At 48.9% G+C, this 26,662-nt stretch overlaps 1 protein-coding gene across 1 annotated transcript in view; it reads left to right on the top strand.

Annotated features, from left to right (window-relative positions):
* The window catches only part of SVOP (SV2 related protein), a 79,429-nt gene that overhangs the window by 19,479 nt on the left and 33,288 nt on the right, over window positions 1–26,662 (top strand). The window contains exons 3-6 of the mRNA XM_060612494.3: window positions 3,989–4,074; window positions 5,370–5,468; window positions 11,157–11,228; window positions 20,904–21,028. Of these exons, the coding sequence (XP_060468477.1) occupies window positions 3,989–4,074; window positions 5,370–5,468; window positions 11,157–11,228; window positions 20,904–21,028 (382 nt within the window). The remainder of the gene's footprint in view (window positions 1–3,988; window positions 4,075–5,369; window positions 5,469–11,156; window positions 11,229–20,903; window positions 21,029–26,662) is intronic.

Below are 26,662 nucleotides of genomic sequence, written 5' to 3'. Positions count from 1 at the left end.
GAGGTGACGGTGATGATGATTGTGAGGAGGAGGATGATAATGGTAGGAAGAGGATGATGATGGTGAGGAGGAGGAGGATGATAGTGATGATGGCAAATGATGGTGATGGTGACAACGGTGATGGTGGTGGTGATGAAGAGGATGGTGATGATGGTGGTAATGATGGTGATGATGGTGGTGATGATGGTGATGATGGTGATGGTGATGATGATGGTGAAGAGGAGGATGATAATGGTAGGAAGAGGATGATGATGGTGAGGAGGAGGAGGATGATAGTGATGATGGCAAATGATGGTGATGGTGACAACGGTGATGGTGGTGGTGACAAAGAGGATGGTGATGATGGTGGTAATGATGGTGATGATGGTGATGATGTTGGTGACGATGGTGGTGATGATGGTGGTGATGATGGTGATGGTGATGGTGGTGATGATGGTGGTGATGATGGTGATGGTGATGATGGTGGTGATGATGGTGGTGATGATGGTGATGGTGGTGATGGTGGGGATGATGGTGGTAATGGTGATGATGGTGATAATGTTGGTGATAGTGATGATAGTGTAATGATGGTGGTGAAGTGATGGTGATGATGATGGTGAAGAGGAGGGTGATAATGGTAGGAAGAGGATGATGATGGTGAGGAGGAGGAGGATGATAGTGATGATGGCAAATGATGGTGATGGTGACAACACTGATGGCGGTGGTGATGAAGAGGATGGTGACGATGGTAGTAGTGATGGTGATGGTGATGATGGTGGTGATGACAGTGATGGTGATGATGTGGTGGTGATGGTGATAGTGAGGATCATGGTGTTAGTGATGAAGAGGATGATGATGGTGGTGGTGATGGTGATGATGATGATGGTGGTGCTGGCGGTAATGGTGGCAGTGGTGATGAAGACGACGACGATGATAGTGATTATGGTGATGGTGATAATGGTGATGGTGCTGATGATGTGATGGTGGCGGTGGTGATGAAGAGGATGGTGATGGTGATGATGGTGATGATAGTGATGATGGTGGTGGTGGCGATGATAATGATATTAGTGGTGGCAAAGATAATGGTGGTGGTGGTGTTGATAGCATAATGATGATGGTGAGATGGTGGTGATGATGGTTGTGGTGGTGGTGGTGATGGTGATGGTGGCAATGATGGTGATGATGCTGATGGTAGTGATGATGAAAGTGGTGAAGGTGGTGATGATGGTGGTGGTGATGATAATGGTGGTGGTGATGATAGTGTAATGATGATGGTGATGACGATGGTGATGATGGTGGTGGTGATGGTGATGATAGTGTAATGGTGATGTAATGATGGTGGTGATGATGGTGGTGGCGATGGTGGTGATGGTAGTGACGGTGGTGATGGTGGTGGTGGTGGTGGTGGTAATCATAGTGTAATGATGATGGTGAGCTGGTGGTGATGACGACGATGATGATGGCAATGGTGATGTTGATGGTGGTGGTGGTGACGGTGACCATAGTGACAGGAGCAGTGGACATTGGCTGAGGATTACTCTGGGCCAGGCGCTGTAAGTACCTTGCCCAGGGTCACACACCCCAAAATGAGCAAAGCTGGAATGACAGCCAGGCAATTCCCAGAGCCCACCTTCGTACCCATGATCCTGTGCTCCTCTGAGTAGAGCTAGTCAAACAAGAGACACCTGAGGTGATGCTGTGGGACCTGGTCTCCCCTCACACACAATGCTGGTGGATGAGAACATCCCATGCATTCCTGGAAGGCCTGAGATTCCCAACATGAGAGAGGGTTCGTGACTCAAACCCAAGGCCTGTTGTTGGCAGATCCAAGGAGGCAATGACTGGGGAGGGGGCAGGCAACGGTTGGGAGCAGTGGCTTTACTCCCAGGCTGATCCGACTCAGCTCCAGGATCTACAGTGTGGCAGTCGCATGCCACTGGGCAAGTCCTTGTCCTGCTCTACAAAACGGAGCTGGGACTGGGTCTGAATGGGTGAGACGGGGATGAAAGGAGACAGTGAACGTCAAGGTCTTCATGCAGTGCCTGGCCCATGGTGAGCCATGAAACATGCACCATTATTCTGTTATTACTGTTCTTACTACTGACGACGCTGTAGGACTTACTCGCTTTCTCCTCTGTATTTTTTTGCTGGAGGAAACTCGATCCTGCTGGTGTGATAGACACCAGCTCACACTTCTGGAGAAAATTGTGATTGATGTAAGAGGCCCATGATCGAAACTCGAAAAACATGACAATCCCAGCAGGGGCTGATGAGATCCTCAGAGGCAGCCCACAGAAGGGCCACCCAGTGTGCTCCTTTAGTATTTTTAGTTTGCAATTAACGTGTTTTGGAAACCACTTTAGATTCACAGAGAAGTTGCAAGCGTAGTTCAGAGAGCTCCCTCAGACCCTTCCTGCAGCTTCCCTTGACATTAACATCTTACCGGGCTATGGTGCATTTGTCAGAACGAAGAAATGAACACTGATGCAATACCTTTTACTAAATCCCAGACTTTTTTTTAAGTTTTTAAATTTATTTTTTAAGAGAGAGAGAGAGAGAGAGAGAGAGAGAGAGAGAGCACGCTCAGGCTTGCCAGAACAGGGGAGGGACAGAAAGAGAAGGAGAGAGATAATTCCAAGCAGACTCCGCGCTGCCAGTGCAGAGCCCGATGCAGGGCTCGAACTCACGAACCATGGGATCATGACCTGAGACGAAACCATTGAGTCGGATGCCCAACCAACCGAGCCTAAACCCCAGACTTTCGATTCAGATTTCCCCAGTTTTTCCAGCCGTGCTGTTGCAGGGCTCAGTCCAGCCAACTATGTTGTCTTTAGTCTTTCCATATTTTTCAAAAACACTTACGAGCTGATCAATTATATCCTATTTTTTTCTGAGCACACAAATAACATATGCTGCTTTGGAGAGCATTTTCCACATGCTAGAAAGGCACAAAGTTGGAAAGTTACAAAGATGACTGTGAACAGTTTGTGGACACTCAATCTTACTGCTCTTGGAGAGCACACACACACATACCTAATTTTATCACAACCACAGCCCTTAAGGGTGCACACCTATCTCCAGTTACCTTTTTCACTTAAGGATATAATGCCGACACCTTTCCACCTGAGTGCAGCGGCATTCTGCTTTCGAAAAGTCTTTCTTTCCTGACTCTGGAAGCAATACGTTGTGGAAAAAAAAAAAAAAAAGCCTAAAATCTCAGAGGATTTCTCCCTTCCTCTCTCCAAAGACAACAAGAATGAAACCATAATGTAAAGTTTTGTATGTATTCCATGCATATACACATACCTACATTCAAATGCACACACATGCACACAGGCATGTGATTCCAAGAAGAGAATCACACTAAACATGTTTTCCATTTTACTTTGGGTTTTTTAAGTTTATTTATTTATTTTGAAAGAGAGAGAGAGAGAGAGAGAAGGCATGTGCAAGTGGGGGCAGGACAGAGAGAGGGAGAGAGAGAATCCCAAGCAGGCTCCGTGCTGTCAGCACAGAGCCCTACGGGGGGAAGGGGGGGGCTTGAGCCCACAAACTGTGAGACCACGACCTGAGCCAAAACCAAGAGTTGGACACTTCACTGCCTGAGCCACCCAGGCGCCCCTGTTTTGCTTTATTTTTAAAAAAATTAACAATATGTTGTGTGCATATGCACATTCTTTTTAACAGGCAGGTCATATGTCATAACGTCAATATATACAAAGGTATATACAATCATGATCTACATAATAGTTTATTTAACCAACCCCTGTTGGTAGACATTCTGGGTTTTCCAGTTTTCCCTTTTATAAACCATGCTGCAGTGGGCTTTGTGGCCAGAAAGCTCTTCATATTGGCTGGAATGTTTTTCTAGGATGACGTTTCTAGAAGTAGTATGTGCTGCCTTTACTAAGCTTGGCTGTGGACCCTCCCCCTTCCCAGACACCCCCACACGAGGACAACTGCAGGGTGCACTCATTCCTTCGTCCCCTCCCCTTTTCTCCTTTTCCAGATACTTTCATGGTGGAAGACGCGGTAGAAGCCATTGGGTTTGGAAAATTTCAATGGAAGCTGTCGGTGCTCACAGGCTTGGCCTGGGCAAGTATTTGCGGGCGTGGTGACCTCACCTTCAGTCTCCAAGACCCCCCCCCCCGCTCCGGGCTGCTCAAGTGGGTTCTAGGGGCTGTACAGAAGGACATAGTTGTCTCCACCTGAAGCCTTTGCTTGAATCAATAAAAGTGTGTTGCATGACCCTGGTGATCTGAAGATCTGCCCTTGGGGGTAGTTTGGGTGTGGTTGGCGCTGGCCCTCAAGGTGGCTTTGAAGCTTCTGGCTAAAGAAGTGGTTCTCAACCCTTTGGGGCTCGGGGTTGCTATAAGATTACGGTGTCATCTGTGGAGCTCACCCTAGGTAAACACACACAAATAAAAATGTGCTTTCCGCTTCGAGAGGCTCATGGTCCCTTGTTAAAAATCCCCTAATCTTCCTCTAGCACAGCGCAGCTAGACCTTTTTTTTTTAACGTTTATTTTTGAGGAGAGACAGAGTGCGATGGGGGAGGGACAGAGAGAGGGGGAGACATAGAAGCCAAAGAAGGCTCCAGGCTCTGAGCTGTCAGCACAGAGCCGGATGTGGGGCTCAAACCCACAAACTGTGAGTTCATGACCTGAGCCGAAGTCAGACGCTTCACCGACCGAGCCACCCAGGTGCCCCTGCAGCTAGACCCTTAACACAGCGGAAATGGATTTTTGTGAATGCTGCATGACCTATTTTTTCAAATGGATCTCTAATTTCCCCACCTCATTCCTCCCTCCTAATTTGAAAAGCCTCCCATATTATCCATCACATTCCCGTGGCTACACGGGGCTGCTTCTGAACTCTCATTTCTGTCTAGTCTCATAAAGGTACCATGGTGTGTGATCACGGGAGCTTCCTAGTATATGTTAATTATTAGAAGGTCATACTCGTTAACGAAACTGACAATTCTGCATGAACAATGACCTATAAACCAAAGCCAAGCTAGTCTTTAACTGAGCCAACGAAAAAAGATCATGGTCTGTCTGCCTCTACGAAAAAGTTTTTCTGGGATTTTAGAAGCATAATATTTCCCCACTTCGTTTGGGGGGAGGGGTGCCTCTGTTTCTTCAACACAGAAACACGCAGAGAGAATGTTACACGCCCCTTTGTCAATTCCCACATGGTAACATTCTCTTTTAACTACCGGAGTTTGCAGTGTGTTTTGGTGCGTGGTAGGGCGCTCAGCAGCCGCCAGGGGAAGAGGGGTTTTCTACGTGCTCTCCTAGGGGTCATGGACTTGGTGAGGGCGCAGCCGCCCCGCCCCCCGGCGCCGGGCAGACCCGGGCTGGCCTCACCGTGATTGCTTCCTCCCTGCAGATGGCCGACGCTATGGAAATGATGATCCTGAGTATCCTGGCTCCCCAGCTGCACTGCGAGTGGAGACTCCCCAGCTGGCAGGTTGCGTTGCTGACCTCGGTAGGCACCCCCCCCCCCCCGCCCGCCCGCGGGTCTCCTGTGGCCTTCAGGACACCCCCTAGGGTGCTCTGTGGGGTGAAAGGCTCAGGCTGAGCAGGAAAAAAATAAAACCCGGGTTGGAAATCACTGATCCCAGCTTCCCTAACTCCTCTGTGCACCTCAAACATCGGGGGGCAGGTTTGTGGCAAATACTCCCCCCAGGGGTCCCACGACGTGAGGTCCCAGACATGCTCAGTGGCTGGGAAGCTGGAACCCACTGGGGCATAAACCTTTTAAGCCTCCCGGCAAAAAGGAGATGCCGGTTCCTCCCACGACCAGGGAGATCTGAACATTGGAAGGACACAGTGCCTGACACATAGTAGGTGTTCCGTAAATGGTAGGGAGCGTTGCTCCCTGGAGGCTTGAAGGAGAGTGAGGGAGAACCCTCCGTATTTGTTAGGGGAGCTCAGCAGCAGCCCTCTACAAGGGAGGGGAACGGCCAGGCTGGATAAGAGGATAATAATGGCACAAAAGCTAATATTTATTAAGCTCTTGCTATGCAAAGGGCTTTACATATATTGTATGCAATCCATGCATACTATGTATTGTACTCTTTAATCCTGACAACCCTAGGAGGCAGGTACTATTGTTAGCCGAGGAAAATGAGGCACAGATAGGTTAAGTCACTCACGAAAGGTCACACAGCCTAGCCACTGGCAAAGTACAGTAATTGCTAGCTAGGAGCACCTCCAAGAATGCTACAACTGTTCTGGAATGGCCTGAGTGCCTTCAGCAACCAGGACGGGTCCGATACCAGCAGTAAAGTTGTACAGCCTTGTGGGAGGAGTTTATGAAACTCCTGTGTTTTGCGGTTTAGTCACCTAGACATGTGACCTTGAGTGAGGCACTTTCCAGCTCTATTTCATCACCTGCAAAACGGAGGTGATAATGCCTGTTTTCCTGCCAACAGCAAAATGCGTACAGTGCCTAGCACACGGTAGGGGATGAATGATTGAGACTTCTTTCTCACCTTCCTGATTTTCACTGATTCCCCGCTCAAGCATACCTGCAGGTCTGTGTGTTTGCAACGGGGAGCCTTTCTCGTCTTTTGTCGTTTGGTTCCGCAACAGTCACCACTTACCGAGCTCTCATGATGTGCCAGACTCCGTGCTGAGGGTTTGACACGCGTTATCTTTTTAACCTTCTCAACCCTGTGAAAGAGGTGCTCTTCTCACTCCCGTTTCACAGATACGGAAACTAAGGCTCAGAGAGGTGTGGTGACCTGCCCAAGCTCCCACAGCCCGTAAGAGGCAGAGGCAGAATTGAAACCCAGGTCTGTAAAGTTTAGAGCCCCCCCGCCCCCCTCCCAGCTACTGCCCCGGACTACTTCCTAATGGTATAAAATTTAGGCTCGTGGGCTTGGTGAGGCTGTGAAGTTTCGTGGCCAAGCTTCTGTGGAAAAGTTTGAGCACAGCAGGAGCAGATTTACCTGCCGAAGGAGGGTAAGAGGGGAGGGCATTGTTGTCATAGGAAATACACGTGGGGTTACCGTAATTACTGTGATATAAACTAGTGCTCTGCTGGGCCAAGAGCGCTCCCTTGGGGGAGAAAAACTGGGGGAAATGTGGGGGGGGGATGCTTAATTCTTCTGGGGCACAAGGATAGCACATCATTAAGGCAGCAGTTCACCCCAAGACAGCTGTCTTCAAACATTTTTTACTCTCGGTCGTTTAGAAGAGATTTTTCTAAAAACTAGGCCGGTCCCGGGACTTTTATAGGTTTTAAAATTGACATTCCGTGTCTTTATTTTCTTTTTCTTTTTACTTCTTTTCAAAGTTATTTATTTCTCCTGAGAGACAGCACACGTTGGGGAGGGGCAGAGAGAGCGGGAGACAGAATCCCAAGCAGGCTCTGAGCTGTCGGCACAGAGCCTGACCTGGGGCTCAAACTCAGGAAGCCACGAGATCAGAACCTGAGCTGAAACCAAGAGTTGGACGCTCAACCCGACTGAGCCACCCAGGCACCCCTACTTTTTTTTTTTTTTTTTTACTTTTAAAAAAACGTTTTATTTATTTTTTAAATTTTTTTTTTAACGTTTATTTATTTTTGAGACAGAGGGAGACAGAGCATGAACGGGGGAGGGGCAGCGAGAGAGGGAGACACAGAACCCAAAGCAGGCCCCAGACTCTGAGCTGTCAGCACAGAGCCCGACACGGGGCTCGAACTCACGACTGCGAGATCATGACCTGAGCCGAAGTCGAACGCTTAACCGACTGAGCCACCCAGGCGCCCCAAAACGTTTTATTTATTTAGAGAGTGAGCGCAAGTCGGGGAGGGGCAGGGAGAGACTCCCAAGCAGGCACTGAGCTGTCAACAGAGCTCAGTCTCACAAACCATGAGATCATGACCTCAGCCAAAATCAAGAGTCAGCACTTAAACTACTGAGCCACCCACGTGTTCCACTTGTTTTTTTATTTTTTTACTTTTTTTTGACATGAAATGTTTTTGAGTTGTAGGTTGCAGCTGCTATGATTTCTGGTGTATTGGAAATATAAAACTAAATAAAATTTCAAATCACTCTTTCAAATGTGTCCAATGGAATTGAACTAGTTATCTGATACCCACCATACCATGTTTTAAAATAACATGAATAAGGCCTTCAGAAGCATTTGGAGGGGTGCCTGGGTGGCTCAGTGGGTTGAGCGTCCGACTTCGGCTCAGGTCATGATCTCTGGTCCATGGGTTCGAGCCCTGCGTTGGGCTCTGTGCTGACAGCTCAGAGCCTGGAGCCTGTTTCAGATTCTGTGTCCCCCTCTCTCTCTGCCCCTCTCCCTCTCGTGCTCTGTCTCTCTCTCTCTCTCTTAAGAATAAATAAATGTTTGGGGAGCCTGGGTGGCTCAGTTGGTTAAGCGGCCGACTTCGGCTCAGGTCATGATCTCACGGTCCATGAGTTCGAGCCCCGCGTCGGGCTCTGTGCTGACAGCTCAGAGCCTGGATCCTGTTTCAGATTCTGTGTCTCCCTCTCTCTGACCCTCCCCCGTTCATGCTCTGTATCGCTCTGTCTCAAAAATAAATAAACGTTAAAAAAAAAATTTAAAAAAAAGAATAAATAAATGTTAAAAAAAAGAAGTATTTGGAGATTCTGCATTGCCTTGTTTGCTTCTCGAGCTGGCATTTCCCTTCCATTTCTCCCTGTTTTCTCATAGCCGTGTTTTGCTTTGCTCAAAAGCATATCATTTATCACCTGTCGGAATTTTCTGGGACAAAATCTATAAATTTTAAATTATTCTTTTTAATTTTTCTGAGCTCATAAGGTTCTAAGTATTGAAATTTTTCTCCTGCACTGAGTTATCGTGATAATTTTTAGTAATGTGCAATAGATCAAAACAAGAAGGAATTAATTCTGATAAATATTATTAAACACAAGTGATTTTTTTCTCAGGAATGTACCTCTTAATGAGGGGTACGGAGTATCTCCCCAGTTATGTCACGTATTCTTGGGTGATTACTTTCTGCTAAAATGAGACAGGGCTTGGCAACAGTTTCGTTCCCGTTTCCCATTTTTACTGAGTGGATGTAAATATGAAGGGCTTTGTTTGCATATAAAAATTGAGGGGGGGGGCGCTGAAGGCCTTGTGGAATAATCCATAAACTAATGCCACCTGGTTTTTTCAACAACTTCCGAGCTACATGCTGACGAGCACACAGCAATCGCTCGTCAAAGATTATTTTTAGTGATCTAATTTGCTGACAGCTTGATTAGGCTCTCTTTCAATTTGGTTAAAAATAATAAAAAGGAATTGGAAACTGAATGACTTGCAAAAGCATTTGTAACTGTGTCATTGGTGTCCCTTTTGAGGTGTCCTGGGGGGTTTAACCTCAGAGCCCTGCGCTGTGAGGGGTACCGCAGAGGCTGGGGCAGCGAGAAGTGGGAAGGGGGTGCTTGAGAAAGGGAGGTGAGGCAGGGAACAGGCGAGCGCCCTAGCCTGTTCTCAGGAAAGAGTGTGTATGGAAGCTGAGGACCTGGAAGATATTTTCTTTAACGTAGCCATGGCAGGGGGCGGGGCGCCTGGGTGGCTCAGTCAGTTGAGCATCCTACTGCGGCTCAGGTCATGATCTTGTGGTTTGTGAGTTCGAGCCCCGCATCGGGCTCTGTGCTGACAGCTCGGAGCCCAGAGCCTGCTTCGGATCCTGTGCCTCCCTCTCTCCCTGCCCCTCCCCTGCTCATTCTCTGTCTCTCTCTCTCTCTCTCAAAAATAAATATTTTAGAAAGTTAAAAAAAATAAAAAATAAAGTAGCCATGGCGGGGCGCCTGGGTGGCTCAGTCGCGTTGAGCAGCTGACTCTAGGTTTCAGCTCAGGTCACCATCTCACAGTCCGTGGGTTCGAGCCCCACGTTTGGCTCTGCACTGGCAGCTCAGAGTCAGCTTGGGATATTCTCTCTCTCTCTGTCTCTCTCTCTTTCTCTCTGTCTCTCTGCCCCTCCCCTGCTTGCATTGTCTCTGTCTCTCTCAAAATAAAGAAATAAAACTTAAAAAAATTTTTTTTAAGTAAAAGTAGCCATGTCTGCTCCTCCCTTGGAGTGCCTGCCTCTGTGTAGCCCCTGTTTGCAGCCCGCTGCCTGAGGACATGCCTGAAGGAGTGGCTTTTGGGTCAGACAGCACCGGGCAGTGCCCTCACCTCTTTGGGCCTCAGTTACCTTGTCTGCAAAATGGGGATGATATTGGCACCCACCTCGTAGGCTGCCGCGAACATTAGGTAAGACGTCAGTATAAAGAGGTTAGTGTGCTGTCCCACTCTTGGTGAGGACGAGGCATGAGAGTTTAGGGTTTAGGACCTGGCTCTCCCCTCTCCTCCCTGGGATACTGAGCAGGTTTCTTAACCCTCCGAGCCTCAGGCTCCCCGTCTGTAAAATGGGCATGATCATTCAAACCTCATCAGCTCTGTTCAACAATAAACAATGCAACAATGACTTTGCCGGGCATACCAGTGAGCGCTTGGTGAAGGTTCCTCTTGGGAATAGCCTACGGCTCTCATTCCAACCTCCTGTCTTCTGTTGTTCATATCCTCCAAACCCTTGATATTTTCTTTTTTTTTTTTAATTTTTCAAAGTTTATTTATTTTGAGAGAGCGAGAGAGAGCCAGCCAGTTGGCGGGGGGGTTGGGGCGGGGGGGGGCAGAGAGAGAGGAGGACACAGGATCCCAAGCAGGCTCTGTGCTGACAGCAGAGATCCTGACATGGGGCTCAAACTCACAAACCGGGAGATCATGACCTGAGCTGAAGTCAGATGCTTAACCGACTGAGCCACCCAGGTGCCCCTACCTTTGATCTTTTCTCAGCAACAGGGTGACACATTTCTTTGATGCGGTGAGAGGTTGGTTCGATGCTAGCTAGCTCTACAGCTATACTGCCTGATTCCAGCCTGTCCCGCCTACACCTGGGTGACCCTGGCCAAGGGACCTGCCCTCTCTGAGTCTCGGTTTTCTCCTCTGTAAAATGGGGCTAACGGTATCATCCACCCCACAGGATTGTTGTCAGGCTTAAAGGGTCGCATGAGCGCGTAGAATACCGTTCGCGCCTTAACAGGCTCTCAGCCGATGTTGGCTCATTAGTATTACGAGGATGTGATGTCACAGGTTCAATCCGTTGTTCCCTTTCTCTGTGATGCTCCGTGTCAGTGTTTAACAGAAGCTGTCTTTCCATCCACAGGTAGTCTTTGTGGGCATGATGTCCAGTTCCACCCTCTGGGGAAACATCTCAGACCAGTACGGCCGGAAAACAGTAAGGCGACCTCTCCTAAGCGCATGTCCTTCGGGTTAATCTCCATGGTGACGCTGACAGGTGGCAAGCCAGCGCTCTGCTTAGCGTTTGGGAGGCCCGATTAGCTCTGTTGAAATGCAATGAGAAGACGTGGCTCTGAGGCCATTGAAATCCCACATTCCTAGTGGGGCCCGAGCGTGCACGTTTCAGAACGCAGAAGATGCTTTGGGTGCCCTCTCCGGTCCCCTTGGCGCCCCCCGTTCCCTTACACCAGGCTGGGGGCAGGCAAGGGCTGGTAGATGAAGACCTCGACTTTCTTGCCCTCAAGTGAATCATCTGTCAATCCCAGCAGGATTGAGCTCTGGGGCCCACCGTGGGAACCTGCTCATGAACGTACCCTGAATTGTCTGCCTGCCCCACCCCTCCTGGGATCACCACCCAAATAAACTAGAATTCTTGTGTCAGGGTCTGCTGCTGGGGAGGCCCAGCCTCAGGCACGGCATGAAATGGATTTGCAAGCAAGAAGCAAGAAGGGAACTTATAGGTCTGGCGTTGCCGTGAGCTCTTACTGTTTTATTTGTGACTTCATGGTCCCCTTTGTGTTTTGTGCTGCTCATGTTTTGCGGGGCTTCGCGTGGGTTCTTTGATACCTTCAGTGTGTGCATGCGAACTTAGGCCTGATGGGAGAAAAGATCTGTATAGATCCAGGCAGGCTTTACTTGGTTAAGTGCCTTGCTCGGGAAAAGCCGCCCCTGCGGTTGTGCAGTCCTGGGTGATCGCACCCCCTGGCTGCTTTATCGTCCTCTTCAGCCTGCAGTTTCCTCAGAGGCAGGGCGGTATAGTGATTACGTGCTTGGGCTCTGGAATCAGGTGGATCTGGGTTTAGTCCCTGGGTTTAGTCCCCTGCCACTCCTGGCTGTGTGACCTCAGGCAAGCGATTGACCTCTCTGAGCATCGATTTCCTCAATCATGTAAAGAAAAAATAACAGCGTCTACATTGGAGGGTTAATTGAGATCCTGAATATGAATGGCTTTGTAGAACGCCAGGCACATCAGCGACACAGGACACATGTTAGCTGGCATCGCAGTGATAACGTTTCTGACAAATTCCCAGGTGATGCTGTTGCCACGGCTTATCTGGGGCCCGTACTTTGAGAACTATTGGCTTAGACTGGTTTAGACTCTCTAAACCAGCTTAGAATTCTGTTAGGAAGGAAGAAGGGAGATATGGATGCCGAGTAGGTAATAGGCAGGGTCCACTGTAACCCGCATGCCATGAGCTGAAAAGAAAACAGTGACTTGTATGGCAGGCCCTGTACCAACCATGATACGTTCTTGGTGTTATTATTGTTCTGATTTTACAGAAGGGGAAACCGAGGCACAGAGCCTGGGCAGTTTGCCCAAGGCCACTTAGTTTGTGTGTCACAGGGCCAGGTCTTACTCTTTCTGAGTCTAGACTCTTCCCTTAACTGTGATGCCAGCGGCTTGAATGTGTAGGTGCTCAATCAATAAATGTTGCCTCGATGAGTGAATGAATGAATGAATGAATGAATAAGTGGCTGAACAGTGCAGTCCAGCTGCAGCCCCTCCCACTGTGGCTGAGCCAGAAACATGTGGGCCAGCAGGCACCTGGGAGACATTGACTAATAAAACCACCAAGAAGTGGCTGGGGCAGGACCAGAGGCAGCCAGGCTGGTAAACCAACAGCGGCCATTGTAGCTCGGGGACTCTTGGTTGGTTTTAGAGACTGGGGAGGTCGGTGGGGATGACCTCTCCAGCCTCCAGAAGAGGATAGAAGCTGGATTACTCTGGTCTCCAGGAAGTAGCTCCCTAAACTCTGCCCCATACACACCCTCCCACCTGCTTCCTTTTTCTGGAGGGTGTAAGTCATTGCTTTAAGGATTTTCTGGCTGGGAGATAGAACAGACCAGAGCTGGGGTGGGGGTGGGGGCGGAGAAAGAGAAAGATAGAGGGAAGGAGGAAGGAAGGGAGGGAGGGAGGGAGGATGGATGGAAGGAGCACACCTTAAAATAAAACAGAGCCATTTCTTGGGCAGAACTGCAGCAGTTAAAGGAGCTGTAAATGTGTGGCTGAGGCTGCACCTAACATTGGCCCTCGCACTTTTCAAATAATCAAAGGAAAAAGCTCTTCTAAAGTCTTCACGTGGCTTCTTCCTGCGCAGACTGGGCACGGGGTGCACGACCTGTCCCACCATCTCTGGCTAAAGAACAGTTTTTATTTACTTGCCCCTGAGGCCAACAGGCATATGCACAAAAAATGCAGGAACCCATAACAAGGAACTTTCCTCTGCCCCAAATTCTGTTACTCAATTGCTGAATCACGAAGCCATGAGGAGTACAAGGGGAAAGAAGTGAAAATACCTGAATCTGGGGCCTGGGTCTGCCCCCGGGGTGACTCAAGTTATCCCGCCCTTCTTGGGGCCTCAGTTTCTTTATCTATGTCAGAGGAGATTGGATTCAGTAATAACTGACAGTGATAGCTACCATTTACGGAATTCCCCAAACTGAAGGGCAAATGGGTTTGTCGTCCCTTGTGTCTGTTCTAATGGCTCAGTAGGGGATGCCAGACGCATGGATTTGAGGAGTCAGAAGGCTCAGTGGGACGGTGCTGTGATCGATTAGCGATGTCTGCCAGGGGCACAGGACAGGAGGATGGATAAGTGAGTGCAGTATACCCCTTGAGGAAGGTGGCTGTGCCTGCTTTGCTCACTGGGGTGGGCTGGCATTTGGGACGGCCTTATAGCAACCACTCCTCGTAAATACTTCGCGAGTGGCTGAACAGGATGGATGAAAATCAAATCTCCTTGTTGCCACTTTCTGCTTCTCTCTCATCCTCTCCAAACCAGCAAGTGACTTTACTGATGAGTGTTTTTTCTTTATAGAAAGTCCACAAAGGTCATTAGCTTGTGATCCCTGGGAAGAGGGTGTTCACTCTGTCATTAATGTCAGTCATGCCTATGGTGTTCCCAGGAGGTAGCCCTATAGGACGTAGATGTCTTCATTTTTCTGATCGGTCTCAGAGGAGAAAACTATGGCTTATATTTTTAAAAGATTTGTAGGGGCACCTGGGTGGCTCAGTTGGTTAAGCATTGGACTTCGGCTCAGGTCACGACCTCACAGTTTGTGAGTTCGAGCCCCACATCGGGCTCTGTGCTGACAGCTTGGAGCCTGGAGCCTGCTTCGGATTCTGTGTCTCCCTCTCTTTCTGCCCCTCCCCTGCTCATGCTTGCTCTCACGCTCTCTCTCTCTCTCTCTCAAAAATAAACATTAAAAAAAAGAAAATTAAAAAAAAATTTTTTTTTAATTTTAAAAGATTCGTAGGTGGGTTTTCAGTAATGCCATTTACTGAATCTTGTGAGTCCTGAACACATTTTGGCAACTTCTAGAACAGTAGTTCTCAACGGGGGAGGGGGTGGGCAGGTTTTGTCTCCCCCTTCCTCCCAGGGGACCCTCAGCAAGGTCTGGAGACGTTTGTGGCTGTCACAAGTCAGGGGAGGGGTGCTCCTGGCATCTAGTGAGTAGAGGTCAGAGATCCTGCTCGATACCCCAAAGTGTACAGGACAGTCCACACCACGACGAATTGCCAAGTCCAGAATGGGAAGGGTGCCAGGGCTGAGAAACCAGGCGCCCAGAGAGAATGCACGTATCGTGAAGAATTCATTCTTCACCGACTTATTGCATAGCCTGGGACTGCTCCGCCCTAATTTCCTGTTTACCTCCAGTGCTCACTGGGACACGTGAAATGCTAAGGTGACATCCCTGTGAGAGCACGGGCTCTGAGATCTGACTGCTAAGATTCAAATCCCGGCTCCTCCGCAGACAGGCTGCTGCGTGACCCCGAGCAAGGGACTCAGCCTCCCTGTGCCTCAGTTTCCTCCTCTCTTCATGGGATAAAAATAGCCTCTCTTCCCCAGGGGTGTTCTAGGAGTAAATGGGCCCTTGCACCGAGAGCTCTTGGCACAGAGGAAGCAACTCGTAAATGTCCGGCAGTGTTCCCATCATTTGCCAAGTTCAGGGTACCAATAAATGACAGTGCCGGTGTTAAAAATGCAGCTGTGTCTGGCTCCAGAGTCCACATCCTTGGCTGCTGGGAGACATAACTGAGTTATCCCCCGGGATTCAGTTGACCAGTTGGACATTCATCCGTTCCAAAGAGATGAAGCTTGGGTAGAGTGGTCCACGCAAAGCTGGCACGACCGGAGAGGAGAGAAAGCGCCCCCAGACTGCAGGGCCCCCTCCTCCCTGCATGGAATTCTGGCCCAACCGCAGGGAGGACGGATCAGGTTCTAATTATAAAGCCTCTGTAGAACTCCTCCAGAAACCGAGGGTGAGCCGGGCAGCTGGCGAGCTTTAGCAAGTGCCAAGAATCTCCTCCTAGCTCCTTGATCTGCCTCCGCCCAGCTGGGAGGCTTCTGGGAGGGCGTCTGCTCCATGACTTTGCAGGGGAATCACATAAGGGGTTCGGACTCAGTGGGCCACTTTGATTCCTACAGAACTTTCTACACCCTGCGGGCCTGTGGCAGCCGCAGAAAGGAAGGGCAGCTGCAGGCGTGTGGCCTCGCGGGGATGAAGAGACACACCCAGGTTCCTAGTCCCATGCTTCACCCCCTCTGTCGAGCGAGGGAGGCGTAGGCAGGTTTTTTCACTTCTCGGAGCCTCAGTTTCCCCATTTTCCCCTTCCGTAAACTAGGGTTGACAAGAGGAGGAGTTCAGAGGATTGCAGGGCGGGTTACGTAAGAAATGTATGTAATGCACTTAGAACAGTATCTACGAACACATGGACAGCCCGTGATCCCTGGTAACTATTATCAGCTGTGACTCAAAGAAAACACAGTTTAGAATATGATCAGGTCACTCTCTGGTTCAAAGTCTACAGATCCAGCCTGGGTGGCTCAGTCACTTGAGCATCCGACTCTTGATTTCGGCTCAGGTCGTGATCCTGGGGACGTGGGATCGAGCCCCGTGTCAGGCAGGCTCCACACTGAGGGTGGAGCCCACTTAGGACTCTCTCTCTCTCTCTCTCTCTCTCTCTCTCTCTCTCTCTCCCTCTCCCTCCCTCTCCCTCTCCCTCTCCTCCCTCCCCCGCTGGCGCTCACTCTGTCTCTCTCTCTCTCAACTAAAATGAAAAAAAAAAAAATTCAAAGGCTGTAGGTCCATGTCCTCTATGTCATTTATAGGTAAAGGGGGGAAGGAGGGTGACAGGCAGGCAACAGGCCTCTCATCCCCATATTTTGAGGACCCCCAGGCCCCTTTGCCCCGTGACTGTTTTCCCCGTCCTTGTACGTGACTGGAGAACACCACCGGGGGCCGAGTAGACGGTCTTCCGAGGCTGAGCAGTGCTCATGACAATGACATCAGCATGCTCCTTTTGGCGGTTGCAGACCCAGAACCCGAGTGGCAGTAAGACCCTGAGCCTTGGGGCAGCAGCTTGAAGGCTTTGCAGGCTGCAGGTTGTAAACCCGTGAGCCATGAACCAAGTATGGCCTACCCAGGTGTTTCATTTAACCCGTAAGATAGGGGACAGGATGTGGAATCGGTTGCCTCTGTTTCAAAAATGTATTTTGCATAAAAATAAGGAGTTGTTTTTGTTTGTTTGCTTTTTGTTTTTGTTTTTGTTTTTTTTTTTTGCTAATTGGGCGATCTGGCAGCCCAGGGTCCACATTTCGTGATGGCCACTTTGGGCTAGAGCTGAGTAGAGGCCGACAAGACAGGTCAAGGTCTCTTGCGTTCACTCGGACCCACCTGTCCTTGCTGCATGATATTGTCACATATGTTCTTGGTCATAGGCAATGGGAACCGTCAAAGGCCCAGGAGGAGGGGAGGGGCTCATTGGAAATACAACCTGGCATTGGGGGTTGGAAACCCTGACTCCAGTTTTGACTCTGCTGACCTCGGACAAATCGCTAGACTACTTTGACCCTCCCTGCGCTGGTTTGTAAAGTGGGAGTGGAAACAGCAGCCTCTTTCCACCGGCTGCCCGCGAGGACCCGGTGTTACGATGTGACAATGAATTGCAAAATGCAAATCCAAGTTCTGTGAAGTCAGAGACTCTGACTGCCATGTTCCCTGTAGCCTGGGACAAAGGCCCATGTTTAGCAAACAGCAGGCACTCAATATATGCATGGCAAAGGGATGAATGAATGAATGAATGAATGAATAACAGTATCTTGACTGCCAGGCACGTGACAGGTGCTCCATATATGCATATTGAACAAATGAATGAATGAATGTTGCATAACAGTACCTTTAGTTCTGGGCACACAGCAGGTGCCCATTACATGTATATTGAATGAATGAATGAATGAATGATATATAGCATTATCTCTAGTGTCTGGCATACAGCAGGCGCTTGATATACGCTTATTGTTGAGTGAATAATTGAATGAGCCAGCTAACGGATGAGTAATGTCTATACTTCTATCTGTAGAGCTTGGCATACAAGGGATGCTCAGTAAGTGAGTATGGAAGGAAGAAAAGGAGAAGAGGGAGACGAAGGAGCCAACAATCCGAAAGGCGGGACACATGTTAGGCAGAATGACAAGTGAGGTTAATGAAAAGCTCAAAGGCCCGGAGACGTTTCTGCAGAGTCCCGAGCAGTGCTCGTGCCTTTGCAATAGCCCTGACGGTATTCACGAAGGGTTGCTGAGCCCTCATTTCCTGGCCAGCTGGAAAGCCCTGGCGTCAGCGGGCCAGTGCAGAGCCAGCTGCAAGTGTGCTGTGACCCCACAGGACAGGTCAGCATGCAGGTCTTTGCTGCCTAGCATGGGGTCCCACAGTGACCCCAGCGGGATAGCGCAGCTCCCAGGTCGTCCCTAGAGGGAGGCTTAGCTTGCAGGTGCCAGCCTGGGTGCCCTTTTCTCTTACCCTCTCCTCTTCTCCTGCTGTTTTCCTTCTTTCCTTTCATTTTCTCTGCTGCTAATGATACCCTGTTTCTGATTCAAGATGGCTTGGGTTCCAAGGAAGCAAACCCCTCTTAAATTAGCTTAAGCCAAAAGAAAGGAAGTAAGCATATGTGTGGCAGGTACCGATTTCATAGTCATGGGTTTTAGGGGAGCAGAAATGGGGCTTTATTATTGTTGCAATAGATCCAGAGCTCCCTAGGCTTTCCTAATTCCTATCCCACCTGTTTTGGTATGCACTTAATAGCGTTCTTTATTAGCAACTTTGTTTAAAAAAAAAAAACACCTCAAATGCATGTTTTTGGAAAAGGAAACTTTATAGAGAGTCTTAAATAGGAAATTTAAGTAGGCATAAATAGGAAATATCTGCAAACATGATTACAGTGAAGGGGCGCCTGGGTGGCTCAGTCCGTGAAGCCTCTGACTTCGGCTCGGGTCATGATCTCATAGTTCGGGAGTTCGAGCCCCGTGTTGGGCTCTGTGCTGACAGCTTGAAGCCTGCTTCAGATTCTGTCTCCTTCTCTCTCTGCCCCTCCCCTGCTTGCGCTGTGTCTCTCTTTGTGTCTCAAAAATAAATAAACATTAAAAAAATTAAAAATAAATGAATAAATTAATAAGTAAATAATACAATACAATGAAAAAAAAATCCAATGTTACTAAATTCTAGTCAGTTCTGGTAGCCCCCCCGCCCCAGTCTGTTAAAAAGAGATTGGCAGGTGTTTAAAAAGGTGTTAAAGACAGACTAGCACCACGTGGATACTTTCTCTTGGACATAATCAGAAGACTAACGATGGAAACAAAAAGAAATCGCTTTCTTGCAAGGTAATGCAAGTTATTTAAAATATTCACCCACCGCTGAAAATCATTTTCCGAGAGACTGGAAATCATCTGGCAGACCTCCAGATTTCTCCTTTTAATCAGTTTTAATTTTTTTTTTAAGTTTATTTATTTAAGTAATCTCTACACCCAGCGCAGGGCTCGAACTCACAACCCCAAGATCAAGAGTCTCATGCCCTTCCCACTGAGCCAGCCAGGCACCCCTGTCCATTTTAGTTTTAAAGCTAAAACCACTGTGCTTCACGCTTTCCTCCAGGGGGACAGGAGAGTGAACTCAAACCTGGGTCTGGGAGAAGTGCTACAGAAAGAGACCTGCTGGGACCCCATGTTGCAGGTCTAAAATCCACGTAAAATTCGCATTCGACTCCACAACGCCTTCGGTGTTGGTGTGATATAAAAATCCTATTTTGGGGCACCTGGGTGGCTCAGTCGGTTAAGCGCCTTTGGCTCAGGTCACGATCTCACGTTCTTGAGTTCGAGCCCCACGTGGGGCTCTGCACTGACAGCGTGGAACCTGCTTGGGAATTCTCTCTCCCCCTCTCTGTGCCCCTCCCTCACTTCTCACTTTCTCTCTTCTCCTCTCTCTCTCTCTCTCTCTCTCTCTCTCTCTCTTTCTCTCAAAAATAAATAAATAAATATTTAAAAAAAATTAAAATCCCATTTTAAATTGGATTCATCCTTAATTTTTTCTCAGTTTCTAAGAGTAACATTCCCAGAAGATGCACTGTTTGTCTTACAGCATTGTGCGCCTAGGTGGTTCTCAACCCCATCAAATACAATGTCCCCTTTACTCGGAAAGTGTTATAGGGGCACCTGGGTGGCTCACTTGGTTCTGAGGCTGTTCATGAGTTCTAGCCTCACATTGGGATTGCTGCTGTCAGTGCAGATCCTGCTTCAGAACCTCTGTCCCCCTCTCTCTCTGCCCCTCCCCCCCCTCAAAAATAAACATTTAAGAAACTTTTAATAAAAAAAGAAAATGTTATAAAAACTTTTAATAATGCCCCTTAATTATCCAGAAATAATTTCAGAAATAAAATAGCCACTCACGTAATCTTGAAAAAGAAATCGTGTATAAAAATATTAAAAGATAAAAGAAATCAGGTATAATTCCCCAGCTGCGATAGGAGAGAGAATTTGTTTAAAGGCAGCAAGTAATTAAATCGGATTTATTGTCACAATGGAAAGGTGCACGTACGACTGCCTAGGTAATAAACGGAAGTGGTTAACATTTGTCCCTGGTTATAAATAAGCTTGTGTGTAATTGAATTTTGTTGCTGCTTTTCTCTTTATATTTGACATTTTGAAATAGGTTTAGATGGGTCTATTCATAGATACACATAGAAACCCAGTGAATGCAGACGGATACTGAAGTGTTCTCTCAGTGACTCAAATACCATATGGAGCGTTGCCACGGACAACTCGGCTTTCTGAAATGATGAACAATTGTGTAAAGTTCCAGATACAGCCACGTACCGACTTCCTTTGATTTACCTAGAAGCCTCGTTCCTGCAAAATTAAGTGTGTGTGCAAACTCTGTCCTCCCCCCCCCCCCCATCTTATTTATATATAAAATACAGTGACGGTCAAGGTGAAGATAATGGTAGTTTTCACCTGCGTGACGGTCAGGTCGAAAGTTCAGCTTGGGAGGTGCAGGATACAGGACCGGAGTCACGGAGTCTCAGGCACGGGGGGAACATCTAACGTCTCAGGGCCGTGTACATCAAATGCCGATCATTGAGACAACCAAGAATGCCCCACAGTTTCCCCACACATGCCCCCCCCCAAGGGGTTGGCCCCATGGCACAGAGAACCCCTTGGATCTCCCCGGTTGTGTGGGTTACCCTTTAGCATGACGTCATTGATGGCTTTTAACATGCTCGGGGCCGCGTGACCTGGAGGTACGGAGCAGCCCTGTGACTTGGTGTCTTTCTTCCCCACAGGGGCTGAAGATCAGCGTGCTCTGGACCCTGTACTACGGCGTCCTCAGTGCTTTCGCCCCCGTGTACAGCTGGATCCTGGTGCTCCGGGGCCTGGTGGGCTTCGGGATCGGAGGGGTCCCCCAGTCGTAAGTAAATACCCAGCTCTGGCCAGCCAGCCAGGCAGGCAGCCGGTCAACTACGATCATGGCCTCAGAGGGGTGCAGAGATGGCACACTAGGGCTTCTGTCAAGGAGGCATGACGTAGCCAGAGAATTACCATCATTAGTATGGTGATGATTGACAACGTAAAAGCAACACACGAGGGGCGCCTGGCTGGCTCAGTTGCTGGGCCGCGAGACTCTTGATCTCGGGGTTGTAAGTTTGAGCCGCGCACTGGGTGTAGCGGGTACTTAAAAATAAGATAAAAAAAAAAAAAAAACAAAGAAGAACACGGCAGCGGGAAAGTCGTAAATGTGAAATAATAGTGAAAACAAGAGATCTAGCATTGCTTGGGCATTTCTCTTGGACGCATCACAACAGCCCCAGGAGAGGTATGCTATCAAGTGATTGCAGCCTCCGTTTTTATAGTTGAAACTAAGACTCAGGGGGTGAAACCATTTGCCCAAGTCATGTGGCACGTGGTGGAGCTAAGACCCCGAGTCCGTCTGCCTACACCGCCCACGCTCTTAACCATCATGCGTGAGGCCCCCTTCCGCGCTTCCAACCGAAGCACGAGGTGGGGAGCTGGGCCTAACCGTGTGTGAATCGAGTGTTGTTTGGTTGGTGCTGTGGTTAAGGTACTGAGAGTAGTCACAGTTGTAGGAAAAAGTCCCTCTCCCCTGGGAGATTGGCAGACGATGGCCTGTGGGCTACATCTGACCTGCCGACTGCTTTTATAAATAAAGTGTTATTGGGACACAGCCACACCCATCATTTGCATATCACCTGTGCCCAGTTTCCCGTACAGCAACCAAGTTGAGTTATCTCCGCAGAGACCATATTTGCTATCTGACCCTTTATAGACAACGTACGTTGACCCCAACCTAAACGATGATAATGGCCAAAATTTACTGTTTACTAAGTGGCAGGTGCTATTCTCAATGGTTTACCATATTATCTCATTTAATTCCGTCAAATCGCTTGGGTAAATTCTATTATTTTTTGTTTTTTTATTTATTTTGAGAGAGAGAGCTCAAGCATGCATGCACACACACTAGTAGGGAAGGGGCAGAGAGAGAGAGAGAGAGAGAGAATCTTTGTGTTTTTAAAATTTTTTAATGTTTTATCTATTTTTGAGAGAGAGAGACAGAGCACGAGTGGGGGAGGGACAAAGAGAGAGAAAGGGAGACAGAGAATCGGAAGCAGGCTCCAGACTCCGAGCTGTCAGCACAGAGCCTGATGCGGGGTTCGAACTCACGGACCGTGAGATCATGACCTGAGCCGAAGTCGGACCCAACCAACTGAGCTACCCAGGCGCCCCGGGAGAGAATCTTAAGCAGCGCAGAGCCTGACACGGGGCTCGATCCCACAAACCGTGAGATCATGACCTGAGCCGACATCGAGAGTGAGTGGCTCAACCGACTGAGCTGCCCAGGCACCCTGGTGAATTGTATTATTCATCCCATTTTACAGATTTTTACAGATTTTACTGAACCAAAGAGAGGTAGAGTGATTTACCCCAGGTGACACAGGCAGGAAGAGGCAGAGCCAGAGTCTGAACTCAGTTCCTCTAACTCCAGAGCCTGGGCTGTAACCATTGCATTGTACTGCCTTTCGATTAAGGATGCAACCATAAAAGCCTCTTAAATACAGAGAACAAACTGAGGGTTGCTGGAGGGACAGTGGGGAGAGGGAGGGAGGGCACTTTTTGGGTTGAGCACTGGGTGTTGTATGTAAGTGATGAATCATTGGGTTCTACTTGTGAAACCAAGGCTACACTGTATGTTAACTAACTTGAATTTAAATTAAAAAAAAAAATTATTTGTTTGAAAGACCCAGAGGCAGATTGGGGAAGATACAGGATATTTCATAGGAAGGGATCTGAAGGAAAAGAGGAAGCCGTACCTGAGAGTCTGAGAAAGGCTAATTCCTTGGAAGGCCCATTCTGGTTAGCAAGTTGGGGTGAGATATGTAAGAATTGAAAGCTGCAGTTGGACAGGTAGACCAGGGCAAGTTTGCTAAAAGTCTTGAATGCCAGGCCAAAGGGCTTGTCTACAGGCAGTGGGGAGCCACTGAGAGTTCTTGAGCAGGGGGGGCACTTTGGAAATGTTAATCTGGCAATGGTGGGTAGGATGGGTTGGAGGTAAAGAATGATAATTCCTGTTGCAATAACTTAGGGAAATTTCACACAAGGCCCAGTTCATTCCATTCATTCAACCAATATTTCTTGAGCACCTACTATGGCACCGGCCTGTACTAGATATTGGGGATACAGCAGTGAGAGAGACAGACACGGTCCCTGTTACAAGTGGGGATCCCGGGGAACAGAATGTGAGATGGAGAGTAGTGTGCACATGGTTACTGAGACCAGCACCTGCAGGGGAGTGAGAAAACAGTGAGTGAGCAGAGGGAGGAGTTGAGTACAGCTGATCCTGCAGGAGTTCCAGAGCCAGGGTGGCTCCTTAGAGTTTCCCAGATTGAGGCTGGACCTCTGCCCCCTCATATCAGCTACGTTGGACGCGGGCTGCTCTCAAGGAGGGAGCACGATCTTGGGCAAGGCAGCTACTTTGGGCTAAGGCAATTCCTGCAAGGGACTCAATTCTGAGCTCTTAGCAGGTAACATTTCTGGTCATTCCAGGGGATTGTGTGTGGCAGTCCCGAAGGGGGAGCCTAGGTGGTCACATCACAGCACCCACGACAGTCCACCCCTTGCACCTGTTAGATCCACTTGCTGCATATAATTTCACCCCATCTGGGAACAGCTTCTCCAGGATTCTGGTTTGTCTTTGCCCTGAAAAGACCATGTCCCATGGCTGGTGGGACAATCTACAGTCATCTGCTATCGCTGCTGGCCTCACAGCTCCAACTGAGGCCAAGTGTCTCCCTCTCCTGCTACTCGTTGCGGGTTCCCCTCGCCTTGGGCCAGCACTTCTGCTGATCGAGATGGTTTCCCTGGCAGAGTGGTCCAGACCCTATGCCTGAGTCACCATGCCCGACCCAGGCCGTAGCTGCTGCCTGTCCATTTAATATCAAAATCGGGCTGGGGATTACCAAGAGATGTCCCCTGTATCGCCTGGGTGCCCCATCAGATAAGAGTAGCCATACCACCTCCCGATGCCCCATTGCTCAGGCAGAATGCTGACTCTCTTTCTTGACACAAGGAATCCAAAGTTACTAGGTGGCAGGCATTGCTTAAAGTCTGACGGGGTTCTTGTGGTGTCCCCCAGTGGGTGAAGCATGCCCTCTCTGGGAACCAGGACCTCTAAACCCACAGGTAGGGGAAGTACAAATTCCTCCTTCAACCCTTTGAATTCAGAACGATGTATCCTTTCTGCATAGCACCATGCAATGGGCATTGATTTAAGGTTGTGTTGTGTCCTGGAAGACAGTAACCTATCCTCACCGGGCATCATCTCCAAGCCGATGCCTCCGTGGCACCTTCAAGAGGCTCTTCCATCCCTCTCTCAGGCCAACAGCTTCAAGGTGGCACAAGATCTGACAGGACCCGTGGATTCCACGGTCACGTACCTGCTGCTACATCTTCTTTGATATGTATCAGCTTCCTAGGTCTCAAGCACTATTACGTGGGATTCTGTGTCAATGAGTCAAATACCCTGAAAGCCCTCAGATAATGGTGCTGGCAGGAGAGGCAAGTCAATACCCAGAATATGTGCCAGTTCCAGTCAGGACGAGTCACTGCTCCTTCCAAAATGGGAGATGTCTATTATAACTGACTTTTATATTGTGACATGGGATGTGACATGGGATTCCACCCTGGGGGCTCTGCGTTGGTCTCTGCTGCTGGCCGACTGGCTCTTCAGCCGCAAAACTAGCAAGATTGGCTTTGGTGCGTGAGGGTGTGGCCATTGCCTCTGGTGGGTTAACAGTTCACTGGTTGACTCCTTGGGCCCGTTGAGTATCACGATGGGGGACGGCTGGGAGAGGGGCTCTAGAAGGGTCGTGCTAACACTGAAGTAGAACGGCTTAGGTCCTGGTCACCAGATTCGCATCCTGACTCTGCCGTGATAGCCGTGTGCCCCTAGGCAAGTCACTAGACCTTTCTACGCCTCAACTTCTTCGTCTCTCAGATGAGGACGATAGCATACCTACCTCATGGGGGTCACTTAGAATATTAAATGACCACACATGTGAAGTGCCCGGGACAGTGCCCAGCAGAGCACTTAGTGAATGTCAGCATGTGTCTGGTCTGCCAAAGACTTTGGTGAGAAGCTCAGGTGTCAGCGTGATGGATGTTGGGCTCACTGGGTACTTATGGGAAGAATAAATGGGGACAGAAGATGTGCCCACATGGGATTTAGCCTGGGAGCTAATCCTGAGACTCTTTCTGCCACTTAGTGGCTGGAAGGGCAGTGAGTGGCTCTCAGTTCTCAGCCCTTCCCTCCCTATTCATTATTGATCCCTCCAGGGCTCTGCAGAGTAGGCATTTGACATACACTCCTGGACCTCGGATGGGTTTAAAAGCCACTAGAGCTTGAGGCAGAAACCATTAAGCCAAGCCCATAAATCTGGGCTGGCAGGGGCTTGTGGCCGATGTCCTCCACGTCTGGACCAACTCCAGGACTTTCTGCGGACGAAGCCACTGCCCCATTCATGAGCCATTCATTGACTAAGGAACAGTTTTCCCCCAGTGGCTGGAAGGAACGCATTCACACAGGTACACATTCAATTCCTTTCTCAGGGATGCTCGGGTAGATGATGGCAGAACCAGTCTCCAAATGGCTACCCGGACTTTCTTCCCATCAGAGGGGAGGGAAAGGAGCTAAGTATTCAGAACGTGGTTCTTGTTTGGAATGGTGGGATGAGAGGCGCCATTTTTCTCCTTCTCCTTCTCCACATTTTCTGGAAGTGTCATAAAAGGCGTGAGAAATAGAATAGATCCTTAACAGTGCTGGAAAGCAAGAAAAGGGTGCCATCAGCCGACCAGACATTTTGAGGAGCCTCTGGAAGACTGTAGGCAGACAGGATTCCAATGGCAGAGTAACTAGCAGAGAGAAAAATCACCTCCTAAAAATGCAAAGGGGAGAGATCTTCAGGGAGAGAGGACAGGACACCAGGGGATAAAATTAAGGACACAGAGCAGCTGGGCCTTTACCCCTTATTACCCTTATGTCGTGCGGGTCCTCAGATGGCCTGGCTGCTCCCGACCCCCACCCCCCAAATGTCACGCCTCCCGTTTAGCTATTCATTTACTTAATGCGACCACAGCCCTTCTGTTTGTTTCTTGGGCTATGACTCCTTCCCAAGCTCCAGACCATGTGCTTTTGCTCCACATGACCATTTTAAAACTCACAGAACTTCAAAGCATAGATATTGTTATCCCCATTGTGCAGATAAGAAAACTAGGGCTTTAAAAAAACTGAGTAACATGGGGCACCTGGGTGGCTCAGTTAAGCATCCAACTCTGGATTTAGGCTCAGGTCATGATCTCACGGTTTGTGAGCCCCAGCCCCACGTTGGGCTCTGTGCAAACGGCCCGGAGCCTGCTTGGGATTCTCTGTCTCTCTGCTCCTCTCCTGCACGCTGGCTCTCTCTCTCTCTCTCTCTCTCGAAATAAATAAGTAAAACTTTAAAAGATGATAAAGTAACCTGCCCAAGGTCAC

This window comes from Panthera onca, chromosome D3 (assembly GCF_046562875.1).
Source record: "Panthera onca isolate mPanOnc1 chromosome D3, mPanOnc1 haplotype 2, whole genome shotgun sequence".
Lineage (NCBI taxonomy): Eukaryota > Metazoa > Chordata > Mammalia > Carnivora > Felidae > Panthera > Panthera onca.
The sequence above is the reverse complement of the archived record's forward strand: the minus strand, read 5'-3'. Positions and strand labels throughout refer to the sequence as shown.